Below are 20,725 nucleotides of genomic sequence, written 5' to 3' on the forward strand. Positions count from 1 at the left end.
AGCTGTGTCTGGCTTTGCGTGGCCACTTGCAACCTCAGCTCCTAGTGGGGGAGGCAGGGGATGCTCTGGCAGTTGGCAGCCCCGTGCTGCCGGCTTGCTCATGTCACCATTTGTGCGGCCAAATGGTTTTGGTTTTGCAATGATTTTAGCAACATCTCAGGGTGAGTTAGAGCTGTCAGACTAGCTGTGGGGGAAGGGAGTAGCGACGTGGTATGTTGAGCTGGATGCTGGCTCCAAACTTCAGAAAGTGCTGCCCATCCTTGGCCTTCCCCAGTGCTACTGAAGGCTCCCTGCATCATAAGGAGGTTTTGATATATATTTCAAATGCCCCTTTGGATACAGCATAGTATACATGCAGCTTGCTGGGGGGCTCATGCCCCTTTGTAGGGCACATACAGCAAAGGGGTTGCAGCCTTTCAAGGCTGCCTGCTGGGGTCTGCAGTGCTAATACAACCTTGTCCTTAAAAACTAACAGCACACCCAGCTATTGAGCAATGCTGGAAAAATCCCACAGCACCACATGCGGCACCTGTTTGTGCACAGGTCCTCGTGGTGTAAATGGGGCAGATACAGAGCAGGAGAGTTCACCTGCTCCTCCCTTGGGCAATGAACGTGGCTGGGAACAGCAAAGAGGTGGTTTCCCACTCTGCCACTGGCAGTAACTCTCTTTAAACATGTTGCATTTCCCTTTGTGGGCAAGGTCATTGTGAAACTGTCCCCTAAGTTGGGGGTCTGGGTCTGGGCAAGTGGGGTTAGCCCCTGGGACCTGCTTGGATGACCATGGTGAAATGGCAGCCGTTTTGGGGCAGACCCTTCGGTTTGCCTGTGTCACGGTGGTTGGTGATTGCTGGGAATGAGCGCTGATCCTCAGCCAAAGCCCCTGTGCCTTGGCTGGCAGTGTGCTACCTCCCTGGCCTGCCAGCTGCAGGGGTGGCCCTTAAATAGGTCTTTCTGTTTATCAGGCGCTTAGTTGTATTTTGGGGACAGCTGCATATTCGAAAAGTCACAGCTGTCAATCTTGCCTCTGCTTGAGCCCAGGACCTGAGAAGGAAATGAGGACCCCAATTAAGGATATTCTCTCTCCTGCCCTACTTTGGTCACTGTTCTCCGTTCAGTTGAAGACATCCAGGTCCCCTGCACTGCCAGGAGGAGCTCCTCTCTCGGCAGCAGCAGGCTGGGTTGCTGAGCGGTGGAAAAAAAATTGCCTGATAAAAGTGCTTGAGAAGCATTTTGCAGCATTTGGAAAGGAGACATTTAAAACTGATGCTCATCCACCTCTCCAAGGAAAATGAGCTCTACAGAAGTATGAACAGTTGCAACATAGCTTGAGCCCCTCTGATACCTGGGAAAGGTTTGCAATAAGCCTTTTGGTTTATCTCTCTCTGAGCTTTATAGCAGCCTTAAAGAAAGATTCAATTAAGATGTCATAAATATAAATGCTTTCTCCTTCTCCCCACCCCACTATTTCAGTGTTAGCCCATGAAATACATGAGCAAACAACAAACGAACGCAAACCTAGCTGCCTTTATAACAGCAAGTACCAAACGCCAGATTGGTTGGTTGAAACGTTAAGTGGGGAGAGAAAGGCATGTCAGTTCTGTAATGAGGTTTGCAAAGGAAATGCACTTTGCTTTCATTCAGTGCTTTTGATGAAGTGGTTTAATTGCACTAAAAGGTAAATATTTGGTGTCAGTCTCCTTCACAATTTGAATCCATCCAGCGTAACTGTTCCTGGAGCATCGCTCCTGCCAGAGCTTGCCTGTAGGGGCTTGGTGGGTCTTTACATTTTCAGTTCACTTCTTTCCCCAAATCTATCATTAACAGCAAGTGCTCGACTGGTTTTATGCTGTGACTGCTGGGAGGGCAGCTCCGTGCGGGGCTGTTTGCAGAAGCTGTAAAATCGATTAATGCCTTTAATATTTGCACCTCTCAGCCCGTGCAGTTTGTTGGCTGCTAAACCTGCAGGCAGTGCCGCCTTAGTCCTGTGCAGCTGTAGCAGGGCAGGGTGGCCTCTGCTTGTGGCCACTGGCTTGGCTAAACAGTGAATTTTTTGGGCAAGGAGAAGGTTCTCCATGTCTGATGCCTGCCTCTGCAGACTTGGTGGCTGCCACCTTCACAGTGCTGGTTCCCAGCAGCAAGTGGGGCTGAGGGCTGCTCAGTGCCTGCACCGTTAGTGTATGAGGCTGCTTGCATAAATTAGCGTGTCATTAGCTCATCAAATGACCCCTGGTATTCAGCAGGTTGCCTGGCCGTGCCTCGCCTCAGCCAGCTGAGGGCTGGGCTGGCAGCCATGGCGGCGCTGAGGGAGGGAGCTGCTGGCTGGAGCCTGCATGCCCTGCGCCTTGAACCTCCTTATGTTTGGGTTTATATTCACTTGTGTCCATGCCCTGGCGCACGCTCAAACACAGAGTGAGTGAGGGAAGCTTAAACAAATACCTTAATGCAGAAAACTGTGGTGTTTCCTCACAGAAAGGTGGCTCCACAGGCAGTGTTTTGTCACTGGAGCTGTGAGTGTTTCTCTGCAAAATCCTCCCTGGGTATGGGAAATTTTAAAAAGTAATACCGCTTTTCTGACTGCAACTTTTTGTATTTGGCAATGAGATTTGAGGAGAAAGAAGTTAAATCCTTTGCAGTCCATATTTAAAAGAAACCCTTGGGCCTCTGCGTCGAGGCACAGCTGCCTGCAGCTGGGCCTGCCCCCCCCCCGCCAGGCCCTTGGCCCCCTGTCAGGGGCCATCGCAAATGCAGGAGCCCCAGGACATCTTGTGGAGACCAAATCCCAACTGTGGCAGTGTATTTAGGGAAGCATTTGCGGGTGGTTGGGGTTTTTTTTGTTTTGTTTTTTTAAACAAAGCAAACTAGCTGTGGTGGAGGGCGGCAGGAGGAGAAAGGGCTGGTGCTGCAGCCTGCTCTTGGGGGCTGTGCGGCCTTCCTTTGCCATTTGTCGTTGCTTTGGCATTTTAAAAAATGTGGTAAAGCAAGTAGCTAGCATGGTCAGTGTCAAATGCTGGGCTGCAGCGAGAGCTTTTTGTGGTGTTGGTAGTGGATGTGATTTGCTCTTGCTGTGCTTTGATGTCAATGGTGTAGCTTGCAAGGGAAAAATACAGAAAGAAGAAAAAAAAAGAGGGGGAAAAAAGGGGGAGGGGAGGAAGAAAAAGAAAAAAAAAGGAAAAAGAGAGGGGAAAAAAAAAAAGAAAGGAAAAAAAGAGAGAGGAGAAAAGCTGTCTTATGTCACCAGGGCTTAACATGGAAAATTTGCAAGGCCATTGAGAGAAATGCATGCAAAATGCATGATTTATTCAAAGAGCTGTGGTTGTATGTGCCTTTTCTTGGCACTTTCCCTTCAGGGCAGTTTAAGGGCAGGAGTTTTCCCCATGAATGTAGCAGTGTTTTGCACAAGGCCTTCAATGCTCTTCACCTGCTGCAGACATTGTCAACTGCTGCCGTGCTGCTTGTGAGCTCGCTGTGCCTGCTCAGAGACGCTCCCTCAGCCCTCCGTCATCTCCCACTGCCAGCCTTTGCTGACACTCACTCCCCTTGGGTCAAGGGTGCTGTTGCCAAGATCTTCCAAAGGAGCTTTTCACAGCCAGCACCTGCTGAGGAGAGCTGCTGCTGTTTGCTACTGCTCTTCTTTTTACTGCATTTTTCTTTCCTTCTTTTTTTAATTCTTTCTTTCTTAAAGTTTCTTTCTCCATTAGAAATTTGGTAACAGATGTTGAAAATTGTTCCCATCTAAGGGTGTGAATAGCAGCAAAGTGACAAAAAGGAAGTTAAAGCAAATCAGACACTTGTTTTTGGTTGCATCTACCAACTCCCATCTAGGCATGCAAAAGCAAATCTAAAAAAGGTCTGAAATCTCGCTTACAGTTTAAGGAGCAGCTGATGCCTCTTGAAAAACCTTCAGCCCAGAATGATTCTGTTGCTTTGTCTCTAACTTTTCTTTATTTCTCCTTCATTGTTCTTCCTAGCAAAAGCCCTTTGCATGAAAATGGGACCTTTTGTTTCTCAGGAGCTGATCCATCCCCCTTACTTATTCCTCATTTGGACATTGACCATTGGAGTCTGAGTGTGTCCAGGGAGAGCAATTAAATCAGACCCTCCAGACTCTAATCCTCTGGGATACCGGGCTCATTTCCACAGCAACTGATTGTGATATAGAAAAGGGTTTCTAACCTCAGGTGGATTAAGTATGCAGCAGAAGTTGAGTGAACGTGGCTGTAATGGAGAGTGGGGCGCAGTAATACAGAAAATGTAAGTTACAGCAGTGAACTACCTTTCTGACAGGGATGTTTTCCCAGAGTCCTCTAAGGGGCAAAAGAACTGAAATTTGCATGTTCTGTTTCCAGCAATATTTGAAACCCCACTTCTTCCCTGGAGGCTGTGAATCCTAGAGCTGTAGGTGCGTGATCCGCTGCCCCTTTGCTCCAGTGGGCCACCTGCAACACATCTCTGCCTCAGAGCTGGTTTGTCACCTGCCATAGGCTTGTGGTGCCCCTTCTTCATCTTGTTGGGTTTGGGAATGGTACTTTGTGCTGTCTTCATTAATACATGTGCTGGTTTTGGCTGGGATAGAGTTAATTTTCTTCCCAGTAGCTGGTGTGGGGCTGTGTTTTGGATTTGTGCTGGGAACAGCGTTGATAACATGGGGATGTTTTCCTCACTGCTGAGCAGCGCTCACACAGAGCCAAGGGCTCTTCTGCTCCTCACCCCACCCCACCGGCGGGGACATGGGGGTCACAAGGAGCTGGGAGGGGACACAGCCGGGACAGCTGGCCCCACTGACCACGGGGATACTCCATACCATAAGATGTCTGCTCAGCATATAAAGCTGGGGGAAGGAGGATGAAGGGGGGAACGTTTGGAGTGATGGCATTTGTCTTCCCAAGTAGCCATTACACATGATGGACCCCAGCTTTCCTGGAGATGGCTCAACACCTGCTGATGGGAAGCAGTGAATGAATTCCTTGTTTTGTTTTGCTTGTGTGCAGCTTTTGCTTTACCTATTAAACTGCCTTCATCTCAAGCCACAATTCTTCTCACTTCTCTGATTCTCTTCCCCATCCTGAAGCAGGGGGAGTGAGTGAGCAGCTGTGTGGGGTTAGTTGTCAGCTGGGGTTAAACCACGACATACTCAAAATATCACAAAACTTTCCTAGGGTCCTTGAACTCACCAGCAAGGTGCTTCCTTCATATTGGCTCCCTGTCAGGATGACCTTCAAGCTTTGCTGCTTTGACATTTTGTATTTATCCAAGAAAATAATAATTTGTACCCTGAACAGTATTGCCAAAACTTTGGTAAGAGAGATTTTGTGACCTATGTGGTTCTGTTTACATCTCTGTTTAAAGGACATGTAAACATGAGGTGGGAGTTGGATTGTAAACCTAATGTAACTAAGAAGAATGTTGAAAATAAGATTCTCGGATGTATGCAGTGGAGTTCTGGAAAAAACAAACAATCTGACGCAAACCAAACAGTTTCAGTATGGGAGTCTGGCTGCTGTGTTGTGCAAGTTGGACAACCTCATAGACTAGAAGTTAGAATCAGTATATTTACCCGCAGGATCACATTTTTGATTGCCAGAAAGTGGGAGAAAGATTTGGGATGTCTTTTAAAGATGTTTTGTGATAGGTGTATGTGGAAATCCCAAGGCAAGTGATGCAGGCTAGTTTGATAGCACAATAAAGTATAATGATTATGTGGATGGTGTGATTATGTCCAGAAATGAAATCTAGGATAAGACTCAGTGATACTGCTTGATTTTTTCCCCGTTGTTCCAAAACAATGAAACATAACTCTTCTTGCCTCTGTTTTGTGTTGCAAAGGTGAGTCAAAGACCTAATTGCAAAGACTTTGCAATTAAAGGTCTTGTTATTGCTATCAAGTATAGGTTTGAGTTTTGCCTTGCCATTATAGTTGTTTTCCAATGCAAAAGTGTCCAGCCCATTGCTTTACCTCCTCCAACTCCTGGTAGCCTGAATGGTTCTACTTCTGAGGAATCATAAGGCAAGATGTGTCAGGCTGTGGGTTTGACTTGTGTGATGTGGCTCCTTTCATAGGATTTTTGCAGTGAGAGACAGGTAGAGGTGAGAAGGGCCTGGAATAGCCCATCCCCATTCGATTCATCATTGGAGGCTGGATGGAAGACCCCAGGGCACCTCAAATGGGAGCAAATACCCCTTGTCACACAGCAGGATCCTGCCCCAAGGTCCCAAGAGGTCTCTGCGCAGCCGCAGACAGAAGCGGCAGCAAGAGACTGAGCTCAGAATGAGATGAAGAACTTTTTTTGGCTCAGGGTTTCTATTATCTTCTCACTGCTTGTATAAAACGGTCTACATAAACATATTTATTATTAATACCAAGTTATTTTACTCTGCATGAGGGAAACAAATCTATCTGCAGGGCTTTTACAGCCATGCCAACCTTGGTCTGTCAAAAGTCCCATTCCTTTATTTCTGGCACCTTCCAGCTGCGACGTTTTCAAGCCACTGCACTTCCTATTAGCAAAAATGAAGTCAGACTGGTCTCTGCGGTCTGCAACTTCTCATGCTTTCCTAAGCTCCTTTTTAGACTGAGTAAAGCTATTTCAAACACTGTCCTTTGTTGTCTCAGATACTATGACTGGCTGAGTGGGACCAGGTTAGGTGATGATCTCTGGGAGGTAGTTTTACTTCTAGGTAAAAAGTTAATACTTAACAGGGAATGGTCAAGATTGTGTTGGTGTACTCTGAAGTGTAATCTAAACTGGATTTCTTGGGTTTGTAATGCTTGGTTTTGGATTAACAATGGCTTGGCAGTGTTTATTGCTCTAAACTGCTGATACTTGCTCTCAACTATAATCCCAGTTTAATGCCTCTTTTGTCTTGGAATAGAGAGGAGGATTAATTGGAATCTGTAGCATACAGCAGACATGAGGGTTCACATCCTTTGGTGTCTGCAAATGGCACTGATTCAGCTTTTCTTCCTAGGAAATGCTTCTGATTCTTCATAGATTTTTGGTTGTATCAGTATCCCACAGCAACTTTTTTATCACATTAGATAATGTGGTAAATGTCATTCTTTTGGAATGACAGTATATAAAAATTAGAATGATAATAAGAACCGAGATAAAATGAAGGAGGTTGTAGGTGTCTTTTGCTTTCCACAATAGCTAAAGACATTGTTTCATTAGATTTTGTTGCTATGGTAGAAGTTTCTCAGTAAGCAAGAAACCCAAAGGAGGGAAGTCTCAGCTTTTCTAGAGAGTTCAGTGCCTCCAAAAAGCTGAAAAGAGAGGAATGTGAAATGGAAGGAAGGATGAATTTAACAGAGCTGAGTAAGGGAAGCTGAAGCATTTGATTGTACTGTTGCTTTGCACTGGCCAGTTGCAAATCTAGGCGCAAACTGCTCAGGTCAGGATTGAGAGTCAGAGTATCCTCCCACCGAAACTGGACATGCTCAGGACGCTGCATGCCTCTGTCATACCAAGGTCAGTAATGGGTATGCTCTGTCACTTTACTGTGTCACTGAAGACAGTTTTGCTTCTTGATGAGACTTCCATCTCATACCACCAGTAAATGCAGCAGATTAAAAGAGCACACAAACAGCTTTCCCCTGTGGGGAAATACCTGTGGAGTGAGCTGGGGTGTGATTTTTGCATGTGCCTGTCTGTAATACTCCACTTTCACAGCAAAAATAACTATTTCACACTTGTCTGTGAGAGTTTTCTCAGTGGGCTTCTGCCTAGTATCCAGAGTGTTATAAATTCATCTTTATCTCATGGTGCTGTCTTTCTGCAGAGAAAACAAAGGACAATTAAGCTCTCTAGTTGCAATAGAAATGTTAAAAACACTTTGAGAGGAGCGTATGCACATGAAGATTTCTATAAAAGCCTATACATTTTGCTTGAGACTTGCTTTTCTGAGATTTTTCTCATTACCACTGATGACAGATGTGGCATTGCTCATGGTAAATATTTTGTTTCATTCATTGTATGTGGATATCTTTTATAAAACATAAAAGGCAATAGTGAAATCTGTAGGAGATACTGTGTGTCTGGTACCTGTGCTGATTGTTTCTTTTTGGGAAAAGAATACTTTGGTTGGGATTTCCGTGGTTATATGCAAATATCAGCAGTGATGTTTTCTTATAAACCTTTTTCCTTCCCAATCCAAGCAGATACTTTCTAAGCCCAAAACACAAGATAACAGCCGTACTAGAAGAAAAGAAATTTGGAAATCAAAGGAAAGATGTGCTGAGTGGATACCTAAGTTTGAGCGTCACTGCTTTCCCAGGTGAGTGAGGCTGCAGGAACTGGGACACTTGGCTTGTTTAAGTGTGAAATATCAAAGCTGCTGAAACACATGCCCAGCCTTTTAGTGAAACTTGCAAATAAATGAGTAGGGAAATTACTTACGTGAATTCGATACAGGCATGGATGTCTGCAAGACAAATCTCTTGGCAAGAAATCTGGCAGTTTCAGGGTGCATTTTGTGAAAAGCCTCTCAAATGAAATGGCTTGGCTTGTCCAAAGGGTGAAGTTCCCCAGCAGAGCAGCTTCACCATCTCCCATGACCTGCTATGCTTTCAGTGTTGATTTAAAACCTTTCCCTTTTCCTATCCAAATACAAAACCAAATGCAAGTGGAAGAAGTGCTTCATAACAGCTTTCTGTGGCCCATTCTCATTCTAACAATTTTTAGCTAAGAACTGTATGTGTTAGGAGTGAATCCTCAGTCAAAATCCTTGGGTTTGCTTTTTTTTTTTTTTTCCCCCTTAGATAAATCATTACCTGTATTCTAGGAAGCCTGTGATGGCTTTAGATTGCAGACTTTCAGGGTTGGTTTTTTTTTTCTCCTTTTATTTCTTAGCTATGAAAGACCCTATGTCTTTAATATTTCTTAGCTATTAAAGACCCTATGTCTTTAATATCGTCTTGGTGCAAACAAACCTCTGTAGTCTTGCTAGATACCCAGTGTCGTGATTTGGATATAAAGCCCTACAAATGAAAAAGCTCTTACAGCTACCCAGCTGAGCAGGGGAGGGTTCAGACCACACCAGGTTTGACCTGGAAAGTGAATGTTCAGAGGCTTAGAAGCAATAAGATTCAGCAGAGAACATTTGAGTAGAAAATTTTGCCTTTACAAAATTATCATTTCCCCCAGGAATCTAGAATAAAAGTTGTTACCCTGCCTTGATAATTAGTGCTCCCTTAGAGCTGGCAGAGCACTGCGAGCCATGTGTAGAGCTCAGATGGTGCCCACAGATCTGTGGGCAGATGCTAGTTTTTCCATATCTCAGCCTGTTTGTTTCTAGAAAAATCAATGGCCAGAAACACTGGAGAAACACAGGGGAGAGGCTTGGGAGAAGAAGAAATGCCTCAAGAACTTTTAACTTGTCCTTTGTACAGTTTTAACTATGCTTAATTTGGTCAGCATCCCTGCCTTTTTTAACTAGTATGTCATTTTCAGAAATAGGTAGGTAAGCAAGAAGCCAAAAATTCCTAAATTTATTATTCATCATACTGCTGTCTACCGGTACTCTGAATGAAATTACAGTGCGAGTTACTTTGATCTGTGGGACCAAGGACAGCAGGATAACAATGAAGAACAAGCATATTTAGAAATGGAAAAAAAGATGAGCAACAGAGGAGGCATAAAACTACAGGTGAGCTTCTAGTCTCAGTTATAACACTGTAAGTCCAACGTCATGTCAGTAAAACTAATGGAGCTGCCTCAGGCTATAGAAAAGCAATTGCAATCAGTTTTCTCATGCTTTGTTATCTTCTGCCTCCTGAGGTACTGACAAAATCCCTGATGCCTATATTCAGGCATTATCAGCTAAATGGAGGCCCTCTTGGCTTGGCCCACTGCTTTTGAAATAAATCTTCTGTATCAGCAATATTTTGTTCTATTATTTGTTCTAACTCTGCTGCCAAAAGGAGCCTGAAGTCTCAGTGGTAAAAGTTTTGTGTCTACCGAAGTGAGGTTAGTTAAGAGATAAGGTACGAGAAGGAAATGATGAAGATTCAGTATTTGCTGGAAGGGAAGCTAGTCAGATATTCTCAATTTACTGAGGGAATTGTTGCTGGAATATCCTGGTGGGTTTTCTTTTCATGCACTTGAATATAACCAGGACATGACTAGTGTAAACACATAGTCCCTATATCCTTGGAAGCATGGTTCATCACCAGAACACCAAAAGGACTCTGTAAACAGCAGCACACATTACATCTGTGTTGGGACAGTGTTTGCTTCCTCAGCAGCTGAACTTCTTTGGTACAGTCTTGTACGTAGCTGTAGCAACTTCAGAAAATTTCACTTTACAGACTGGAATCTCCACATGAAAAATTGCCAGCATGGGGAAGAAATCAGTACATGGTTTGTGCATTATCCTTCTCAAAAGCGTACAGAGAAAAGACAGTTCAAAGCCTGCCTGCCTAGATGAGGTGTGGCAAGTATCCAGCTCAACGTGAATATCAAACCCAATTGTTTTGGTTGTCATCATCCTCACCACTCAGGAAAGTGGCAGATTGCCGCTGGGGTAGTGGCAGAGGCAGTGATGGGGGTCCCCCAGCTTACTAGCTGCCTCTCTCTGGGCTGGATGTGTGTTGTCATTCACTTTATCTAGATGCCTGTGAGCACTGATATGAAGTAACTAACTGGCATGTTAAGCTCTTGCTGGTGGATTTGTTTATTTTTGTTTTTTACTGCTTGTTTGGTTGGGAATTGGTAGTGCTCAGCTTGCTCCAAGGTCTGAAAGGTTGCTTCACCCCTGGGATCCTCCTGTGTGCTGGCTGCTGTTACCTTATCCCCCAGTAAGGTGGGGGATGTTCCTTCAGATTCCTGTGTTTGCCACTACATTGGACTTGGGCTTTTTATTTCATGCTTTTGTTTGGTTTGGCTCTGTTCATGAAATTAGGTTTGTAACCAAGCAGGAAGGAACAGATAAAAGCTTGCAAGTAGAAGAGGAGCTGGTGAGAAAGCCTGGAACTGGGATAGTCAATTCATCTGAGCTATCTGGGGACTTGAGCTAGTGGCCATATTAGTTAGAGGTACGATGTGGTGGGCACAAGACCTGCCGCTGAAACAGGTGTTGCATCTTGCAGAGCAAGTCAGCCCGTGGAGGAATGGCATAGAAATCTTGCTATACCCATGTTAATGTAAAGCTGCCTTTGGATTTAGTTACAATCTTTTTTTTTTTCTTTTTTTTTTTTTTTTAAATAAGCCTGACGTGTGCATGTATGTGAGCATGGGCATAAATGATCAGGGCAGGGGAGGCAACAAAATTTAGTCTGAAGCCTTTTACCATAAATTCCAAGTCTCTGTCTCGGCAGTCCAAGTCTGTAGTGACTGAAGCCCTAAGGAATGTTTCCAGGTGTGCTGTAGACAGGGAGGGTGAAAAAGTCTACCACATGTGAGCGAACAATTTATTTTATAATTTTTTTCAAAGTAAAGAGGAATCACATCCAAAGAGATATGCATCACCATTTATAGGAACAATTCAATTTCTTTTTACCTGAAAATGCAAACACAAAACGTTATGAAAGGAAATAAAAAAAGTTAGGACCTGTCTCCTGGGAATGGGCAGTTCTGGTTTTTATGAAATCTTTTCAGACCTGAATATTTGAAGTATGTACTTCCCACAAAAGCCTCTCCACACATCATCCCAAGTAACTAACATGCAGCATATGGATCAAGGCTTTCGCGTGGCTGTTTTTTCACTATTTTGTAATGGGTCTTCCAAGGACTCCTTTAAAACAAAATAATAGCACACGCCATCAAGACAGCAGTTCAGGTTTGCCCAACAAAGGGTGATCTGAATGATATCTCGTAACACTTGCTGAAAACTGGTGTGAATTATGTTATTCTTCACCAAAAAGTATGCCAAGTATGCCACATGGTACGGTGTGAAACAGACCAAAAACGCAACAAGGTTTGTCACCACTATCTTCTCTGCTCTAGTGATATGTGTTTGAGGGTTGCCTGTTTTTCTGTGCTTTCTCAAGCACCTGATGGTCTGAGCAGTGCAGAAGGTCATGGCTGCCATGCTGCCAAAGAAGATGGTCTCCAAGGCGCTTAACAGGCCTGCATTTTCCCATGTGCTCTTGGAGAAGTTATGGAAGCAGGATGAGATGTTCTGGCCCTTTCCATGCAGTTGGAAAGTACAGACTGTCCCAGCTGAAGTGCCCAGGCAGATGACAGCACAGACCATAGCAGCTTTCTTGGTGGACCGCAGGATGGGAGCTGTGAAAGGGTGCTGGATAGCAATGTATCGGTCTACACAGATGCAGAGGGAGATGAGGATGCTGCCATACATGTTTACGAAGTAAAGGCTCTCCAAGGTGGAGCAAAATACAGACCCCAAGTTCCAGTGGTCCTGAAGGTGATAGGAAATGATTTTAAAAGGAAGAGTAAACAGCAGCAAAGTATCCAGGAAAATAAGGGCTATCATGTAGACTGTAGATTCTGACAGCTTTTTAACTTTAAAAAACAGGAAAGACAGAGCCATCACGTTGAACAGCAATCCCAGGGTAAATGTGGGGGTGTATGTGATGAGCTGGAACAGTTCCACAATAGTGCTGATATTGCTTTTGCCATGGGTGTCATTCATATTTCCAGGTGTGCTGGAAGAGAATAAAATCATCTTCCCCATAAGGAAGAATGAAAATCACATTTAAGACATGGTACAAATGCTGATGAGGTCTCTATGTGTCTACAGACCTGGAGATGCTTTTTCCTGTTGTGCTGCTTAGTGCTAAATTGGAGCTCTCGGTAACATGGAGCTGCTCGGTGGCAAGGGGTCTTGAGGCAAGGTTGTGCTCAAGGAGGAGCAAGGCTTTCTGGGGTCTAAACGTTACTTGCACTATTACGTGTTACCCCAGACAATGCTGCCCCATAATTTAGGCTGGACAGAGTATAGATATGACTGCACCATCCCCTTGGAGTGATGCGATCTCTTTGCAGAGCCAGGGTAGCAGCCCCTGATTTTAGTGTTACTTGGATTATGACAATGGAAGCAATTAGCTGGGTCAGGTTTCTTGAATCAAGCTATTGTAAGAGACCTTGGGGAACCAAGAGCACAAGGGTCCCCAATGTTTATTAATGTGAAGCTCCCAAACAGTCGTTGCCATCCTGCACCCTCTCCCACCACCACTGGGCACAGAAGGGCTGTGATTACCTCTGCCCCTTCTGACAAGCTTGCTAAAAGCAGCAGGCAGGAAGTTTCAAGCCGGCTATTCGCAGCAGAGGTTAAATCTTTAGAAGAAGAATGTAATTTAAAAACATAAGCTTTTGTCTAAAACAGCCAGACTTACCACAGCGGATAAATTTGCATCTGCAGAGACAGAGATTTCAGAGAACATGCAGCTGGTTTCTCCTCCACAAAGAGGGGACAAAAAATGTCGAGGTAGGCACCCTCTGAGCAGGGGTCATGAAGTAATTCTCTTCTTTAGAAGAAGGGTGCTGGTTTGATCCTGCCCTCAGACTCTCCTGATAAGAAGCAGGAAGGCTTTCATTGGTTTCTGCTACACTGGTCTCAGCCAGAACAGCTTACAAATGCAAACACCACAGGTCCTTTCTTCCAGCCAGTTCCGTCACAGCAAATGTAACCTGTAAATAAAGCCTTTCAGAGATCTTTCTGTCAGCACCCAGAAATTATTTTTGCCTACTGTTCTCTAATTGTTATTACTATGACCTAGTGCCTTTCCTACACGAGTTACTGATCTGCGTTCTGTTTCATTTCAGATTTGTCAACTGATTGTCAACTGTGCAGTAAAAGTTCCTGTTCTGCCGATCAAGTCACTCCCTGAGTATTTCAGAGGTAAGCTCTCCCGCGCTGTGGTTTGAGAGCGATTCAGATCAGCAAAAAGGAAATTTATTTCTTGCTTAAAACCTAGCAATTACTATTAGGAAGCTAGAGCAGGTTGGCTGTTTGCTGCTTAGGGACACACTGATGCCAGGTGAATGATTCTTTAAGTGACTAGTTTAATTTACAGAAGTGAGAAAACCAGCTCCAGAAACCCAGTATGATGAGGAGAATGGGGTGCTGGTGGGGCTGTGGGTGCAGCGGGGTGTGTACCTCTGGCAGCATCAGGTGCAGGGATCCAGCCACAGCTTCTGTCCTGCTGTGGCAGGTGTAGGTTTTACTCAGTTCCTTGCAGAAGGCAGTGCTGCTGGCTGTGTAAAGCACTTAGGCTCCTTTTTTTTTGCAGAGCACCGCTGCCTGTAAGGCATGAGAGGGGACATGGCTCACTGGGGCAGCCTGTTCTGCTGCTGTCTGTGAGGGACTGAGGGGAGTTTGAGGGGAAATAATGAAATTCCCTCACTCAAATAAAAAAAAAGCATGGGAAAGCCTGAGTTTGTGAAGCACTTGGGGATCCAAGTGGCTGGAGGGGAGAAGCACTCCTTGTTATGCTGCAGGTTGTTCGCTGCCTGGGATTTAAACCCCACTGCAGCCATGGGGCTGGAGAGTTTGTTGGGAGCTGCACTGGGTCATTCAGGTGGCCTGTGGTATATGAGGGGGTTACACTGATGAACTGGACAGAGCTACTGCCCTCAGACAGCTACTGCTACATACAGGGTGGCCCAGGCTAGGCAACCCAGTATGCTGGGTCCCCTGTGGCCAGTGAAGCACTGTGAGCCTAACGCTGGGAGGGAACACACTACTGAAAGCCAAAAGGTTTAAAGTTAATTAAGGAATTACTGAAAAGTAATAAATATTGACAAAGTTCTTAATTGCGTCTGTAAGAGATTTCTTTAGTCTTTTTTTTTCCTTTTTTTTTCTTCAGTCTTTTTTTGTTTGTTTTGTTTTTTGATAGTGTGTCTAGGAAATTCTGGGTCTAGAGAAATAGAATTGCAGCTTCTTACCAAGATTTTTACCTCTGAAAAATCTAGCTATAATTCAAAGACCTTTTAGACTAGAGTCTTGTGTAGATTTATAAACAAAACAGAAAAAAACTAAAGCATCAATGCAAAGAGTAACTGTTCATTCTTAAAAAAAGAAGTAGATATGTTATAAACAAAACAAGTTATGTAAAATATACTTAGTTTTCATATCTGGTAGCAAGATGAAAGCTTTTAAGGCAAGGTTTCACTACAATGAAATATTCTCTCTTGGCATCTTACCTTTGTGCTGTCTCTGGCTCTGGTTTTGTACTTTTTCTCCTCAGCTTGTAGAATTCTCAAGTCTTGTGTTTTCTTTTAAGGCAGTGGAGTGAGCTGCATGCAAAATAACTTCTGTACAGGATGTCTGAAAGTGTGGAGTGCTTCTGATTTTCGTTTCATGACGTACTTCCATTACAACATCGGTCTCCCCACACTGTGTCTGCGTACGCGTACTATGTACATAGTATGTCACGCAGAGCTTGTATAAGGATGTAAATACATGGCTTTGTGGGGCTAGTGTCTCTGTGAGTCACCCATCTAAAATACTCTCCAGTAACAGAGAAGGAAATTCTGACCCTACAGACCTTTCTCTGATTTTTTTTTCTACAAGACGTGACTTTTTTGGTTGCATGTAACATCCGTGGGTAGAGTATTATCTGTCAAAATGTGCTTTAAGCTAAATCCTGAGATGTCGTTGATTCCCTTACTTTTCATCATACCAAAAAGGAAAAACAGATAATTTATTTTCAGAGGTAATCTGATACGGTCACTTCAGGTTGGTATTTTAAAAAAAGACAAAGGTCACTCCTAAATCTGTTTGTACTACTAGGGAATGGTGAATGTACCCATGGAGAGTGTCTGGTGCTGATTTTGTTCAGGGGGGAAGGGAATATTTTTTTTCCCACCATTGTGTGCATGTTTGCCATCTTCTTACCAAAGGGGAAAAGAAAGGCCAGAGGGGTAGTTTTGCTTATTTCTCTGCAAACCCCTTAAATATCAAAACCGAGGATTATATTGGTTGAATTCAAACTGTGCATTTGTGAAATAGATATGGGATAGGAGACAAGGGAAGAAATAGTACTTGGGGTTTCCCCATGGTATTTTAGTTGAAGTTACTCTACTTACGGAAAAAAAACAAAGCAACACCATCAAGGGGAAAAAACCATTATAGAAGGTCTGAGCAAAAAATACCTCATCGCATTCCTCAGCTGTGTTTTACTTCTGGGTATCCAGTGGTGGTCTTGTGACCATGACTGCATTTTGAGTGTTAACAAAAAAACCCCACAACACAGGCAGGTACCATGAGTGTGAAGAGGTATTTGGGGCCTGAATCAGCCAGGGTGGTGGGAACTGAAGCTGCTGTGAGCATGTGACAACGTAAGCTCAGCTGCCTGAGGGCTCTCTGTGCTCCTGCCCTGCTTCGGGGTTTGCGTGTGCCAGTTCTGATGCTGCCGTCAATGCTCAGAGAGGATGCTCTCTCTTCCCTTTTGTCGTGGTTTAACCCACAGCTAAGCCTCACACAGCTGCTTGCTCACTCCCCCAGCATCAGCATGGGGAAGACAATTGGAAGAGTAAAAGTGAGAAAACTCGTGGGCTGAGATCAAACCAGTTTAATAGATAAAACTAAAGCCAGGCAAGCAAAGCAAAACAAGGAATTAATTCACTACTTCCCATTGGCAGGCAGGTGTTCAGCCACCTCCAGGAAAGCAGGGCTTCACCACATGTAACAGTTACTTGGGAAGACAAATGCTATCGCTCCCAATGTACCCCCCTTCCTCCTCCTCCCCCCAGCTTCTTCCAGCTTATATACTCAACATGACATTCTGTGCTATGGAATATCCCTTTGGCCAGTTTGGGTCAGCTGTTCTGGCTGTGTCCCATCCCAGTTTCTTGTGCCACTCCAGCCCTCTCGCTGGCAGGACCTAAGAAACTGAAAAGTCCTTGACTTAGCATAAACGTTACTTAGCAACAATTAAAAGCATCACTATCTTATGAACATTGTTCTCACACCAAATCCAAAACACAGCACTGCAGCAGCTACTAAGAAGAAAATTATCCCAGATGAAACCAGGACATGCATTCAAGTTTTCCCTTCACACACTTGGAGCTTTCTCTTCTCTCTCATTTTCTCATTGATACTGATGTTCTCCTGCCACCCAAGTGCTGCCCACCTTGCCAGAGGCTGCCCAGAAGCCTGCCTCCTTGGGTGTGCTCACTGCACAAAATCCTATGTGGCTACATGTCTGCAGAAAGATGCTTTGGAAAGGGGAGGAGGAGGAGGAGGAAGTAGCAATTCCAGTGTTGGCACATCATAGTTTAGCCACTGCCAGTGACCAGTGCTTGGTCTGCTTTTTTTTTTCCAGGAAACACCCTTCTGAGTTTTTTTAGGGAGGGATCTGAGAAGAAATGACCAGGAAGGCATGCAGGGGGTACAAATGCACTTGGGATGAGGTGTGAAGGCTCCTCTCCCTTCAGAACTGAAAGGGTGAAAAAGGATGATGCTGAGGGCTGATGGAGAGAGGAAAATGAAACTGAGCGAGCAGCCAGCATAATGGAAAGACTGGGACAATCCATGAAGGGCTCAGGCTGTTGATTAATAGCTTTCTTGTGATGCAGGGGTGAGAAAGCTGCAGGGAGCCAAGGTACCTTTTCTTGCTGCAGGCCATACTCTGTGCTAATGGGATGTGACTCTTCTCAAAGTCCTTAAGACCAAGCATGCTTTCCTTTTCTTGCAGACCTGGGAGGAGGACTGCGTCCTACAAACTCTGCTCTGTCTTTGGCACTTCTATGTATGTCACTGATGCCATCAGCATGTGAAGCACCTGCTGCTTTGTGTGATTTCAGATGCTGAATGCATCGTGTTCCTTTTTCCTGGCAGTGGAGCTGTTCATTTGTATTTTTTTTGCTGGTGTTGAGGACTTTGCCATATCACTGCTGCCACACAGACCTCCCTTTCAGGCCATGCATGTGCTGTTGGGTGGCACTGAAGCTGGGCGGATTCCCTGTGCTTGCCCTTGGGGCTGACCTCCTCCTTGCTGTGCCAGTCATCCCAAGGCACTGCCAGTTTGTTGCTGCGCCCTGACACTGGACTGCACTACAGACAGCAGTGCCATGGTCCTGGCTGTTCAGCTTTCAGGCCTGGCTTTCAAGAAGTGTCAGTATGGGGCTAGTGCTGCTGACATCCTTCCAGTTTAGGAGCTAAATCAGTAACCACTGCAGCAGACAGGATTGTGCAGTGGAGACGTAGTGTTTTTTTCTTGATCTAAATCAGAGTCTAACCAATGAGAAAAATATTTGCTCTGTTGGAGAGGAGAGAACATCCACTGCTGTAATTCCCTTGCTTTCTTCCTTGATTTCCCCCAGATGCCCTTCAAGTCTTCTCCACTTTTCAGTTTCGTTCACCTCTCCAATGTCCCCAGGCCCCTGCTTTTAGTTTCTTGAATGTCTGCTCTAGCTCTGTGCTGGGGAGGAGGATTCAGAAGCCAGCCAGAAGGAAACAGCAGGAGGTTGGGCAATGGAGGCCGCAACAGAGCTATGTGTGGATGGTCCCAGAGGAGCTTTTACTGCTAGAGTGTGCTTGGTTGGGGTTGCCATGAGGTGCTGACAGCTTCTTGATCCTGCTATGAGGCCTCACTGGGTGGCACCCAGGAATGCCAACCTCTTTGTGTCCCATCTGGCACGTGGGTCAGGAGGCTATTGGAGCCAGCTCCTGCCTGTCAAGGGCCATGGACCATGTACTCGCCTTAGGTCATTGCAGCATACCACCAGGGCTGCCTGCAGCCTCTGTGTGAGCCAGAACTTGGATGAAATGTCCCATCACTTAAATCTGGTGGCTCTGCAGAGCCATTTGTTATTGAGTTACTCCATCTCGTGGCTACAGGGGAAATGAGAAGCTTCAGCTCTGTTATGTCTTTGTCTCTATCTGTGGTTGATCACCAGGAGGAACAGCTTATCCTGTAGCTCAGACGGCTTATCCCCCAACTTGTCTCCGTCAGCCAAGCACTAGACTCACCAGCCTCTGTGTTTGCCCTGTCTTCACTGGCCTCTGTGTTTGCTTCACCATCCACATCATGGACAGCTCAGGAACGATGAGAAAAGGGAGAGCCAAAAGTCTGACAGTGATGGGCTGGGAGGGCCGAAGCACAGAAACGGCTGGAATGGAGCTTTTCTGTAGAGGAACTGATCATAAGTACTACCTGTGGTTTGCTGGTAAAGCTGAGAGGTCAGGGCCAGGAAGGTGCTGGGCTGGTACAGAGGTCTGACCCCAGGCAATGGTCTTCTCACTGGTCTTCAATGTCCTCTGGAAGGACTCTACAGCTTGAGAGAGGCACCACCAAACCTTGGCTGTGCACCAGGGCCAAAAGTGTTCCAGTGGAGAAGGTTCCTTTCAATGCTGAGGGAGCTAAATCTGCTGCTTGGGAGAGCAGGTAAGGTGCTTTCTCCCTTTGAGCCCTGACATGTTCAGTTGTGAAGTGATCTAGTATTTGTGGAGAGGCGTGTCTCAGTTTCCACAGAGAAATCAGCTGAGGATGTTCCTGTGGGACTCCTGAGGCCAGGTCAGCAAGGTGGGTATTTTTTGTGTCAGTGCTTTCAGATTGGTGAAATTTGAGACTGGTGACATTTGAGTATACCAAAAGGAAAATAAACTCGTTTTCTGAAATTTTCTACTACGTTCTAATCTAAGGCCCAGGCAATTCAGGCATTCATTCCCCTACATCCTTATTCTGCTAACACTCAAGCTGCAGCACCAACAGCAACAACCTGGTGGAGATCTGTCTCTTGTGTTGCAGCTTTTGCACCTTTAGTTACTCTCAGACTCTACGGAGCAGGCATGCATGCGGGACTCAGGCACCCTGGCTGAGGGCCCTACATACCCCATGAGAGTGTATGCCTCTTTCCAGCCTAATGGCTGAGTCATTTTGACACTTCTAAGGTATTTTTGTTGGTCTGGTTTTTTTTCCTACTCAAACCATTAGCTACACTGGTCTTCAACTCATATTTGCCTTTGAAAGACTCAAGACAGCATTTTCATAAATCAGCTACTTCCTAACAGATCATACAACCTCCAAACCGTAAGACCCCTCCCCCAGCATCATGAGACTGGCACTTCAGCTGTAATTTTGCAAGGTGAAAAAAAAAAAATCACTTACTGAAGATGATCAAAGAGATCTCATTTTATTTCTCACACCGCAGAAACACATGTACAACTCTGGGAAAGTAACTGCGTAACTGGACCTCCTTTCCAAAAGCCATTTGTACACATTTTGAGCCAACTGGGCAGCTCGTATGACTGAGGAACTGCATCCTGCTGGGATGCATCCCATAGTAACCAGGAGAGTCTCAACCAGACCCCACATGGCTCACAGCTCCATTTCTTCCTAATGGGAAAGGTCAGTTTTCCTTGCCTTGTTTCTGGGGCCTGTGTAATGGCACAGCATGAGTGGGTGAGAAATTGTTAAGCATATTTACGGCAGCCCTTGTAGCAGGGAAGGAACACCATTGGATGTCACTGCGAGAAAATAACAAAAAGAAGAACATAAGAGTCATTTCAGATGAAAGAAAAAGCGCTTCTAATGTGGCGTCCTGCCTTTGACTGAAGCCAGCAGTGGATGTTAGGGGAAGAGCATAAGAAACTGTGTTCCCGTTGCTGACAATGCTTCCAGCAGTAAGCAATTTAGGAAATAAGCAAAGCTTGATCATAAAGGCTCCCTTAGGTTCCAGACTTTCCTCTTCCCATATCCCACAGCATTTTTCTACCGAGGCCTTACACATATATGCCATATATTGAATGTGATATGCATGTATCTGTTTAGCAGACAATTGTAGCATCTTTGTTGAAAATACCAAAATGATGTATCTATATA

The 20,725-nt window shown here is 45.0% G+C and overlaps 1 protein-coding gene across 3 annotated transcripts; it reads right to left on the minus strand.

The window, feature by feature from the left end:
• Nucleotides 1–11,390: 11,390 nt before the first annotated feature.
• Nucleotides 11,391–20,250, minus strand: LOC308072473 (lysophosphatidic acid receptor 6-like). 3 transcript variants are annotated; one of them, XM_080409416.1, is made up of 3 exons: nt 15,102–20,250; nt 13,292–13,586; nt 11,391–12,621 (listed from the first exon to the last, which is right to left on the minus strand). In XM_080409416.1, exons 2-3 carry the CDS (start codon nt 13,337–13,339, stop codon nt 11,671–11,673), a joined length of 999 nt encoding a protein of 332 aa, XP_080265542.1. In that variant the 5' UTR covers nt 13,340–13,586; nt 15,102–20,250; the 3' UTR covers nt 11,391–11,670. The 3 variants fall into 3 exon arrangements, with proteins under 3 accessions (XP_080265542.1, XP_080265543.1, XP_080265541.1); XM_080409417.1 differs by having other exon boundaries at nt 11,391–12,601; nt 13,292–13,599; XM_080409415.1 differs by having other exon boundaries at nt 13,292–13,599.
• Nucleotides 20,251–20,725: the final 475 nt, after the last annotated feature.

Source organism: Falco punctatus (assembly GCF_963210335.1).
Source record: "Falco punctatus genome assembly, chromosome: 13".
In the NCBI taxonomy this organism is placed as follows: domain Eukaryota; kingdom Metazoa; phylum Chordata; class Aves; order Falconiformes; family Falconidae; genus Falco; species Falco punctatus.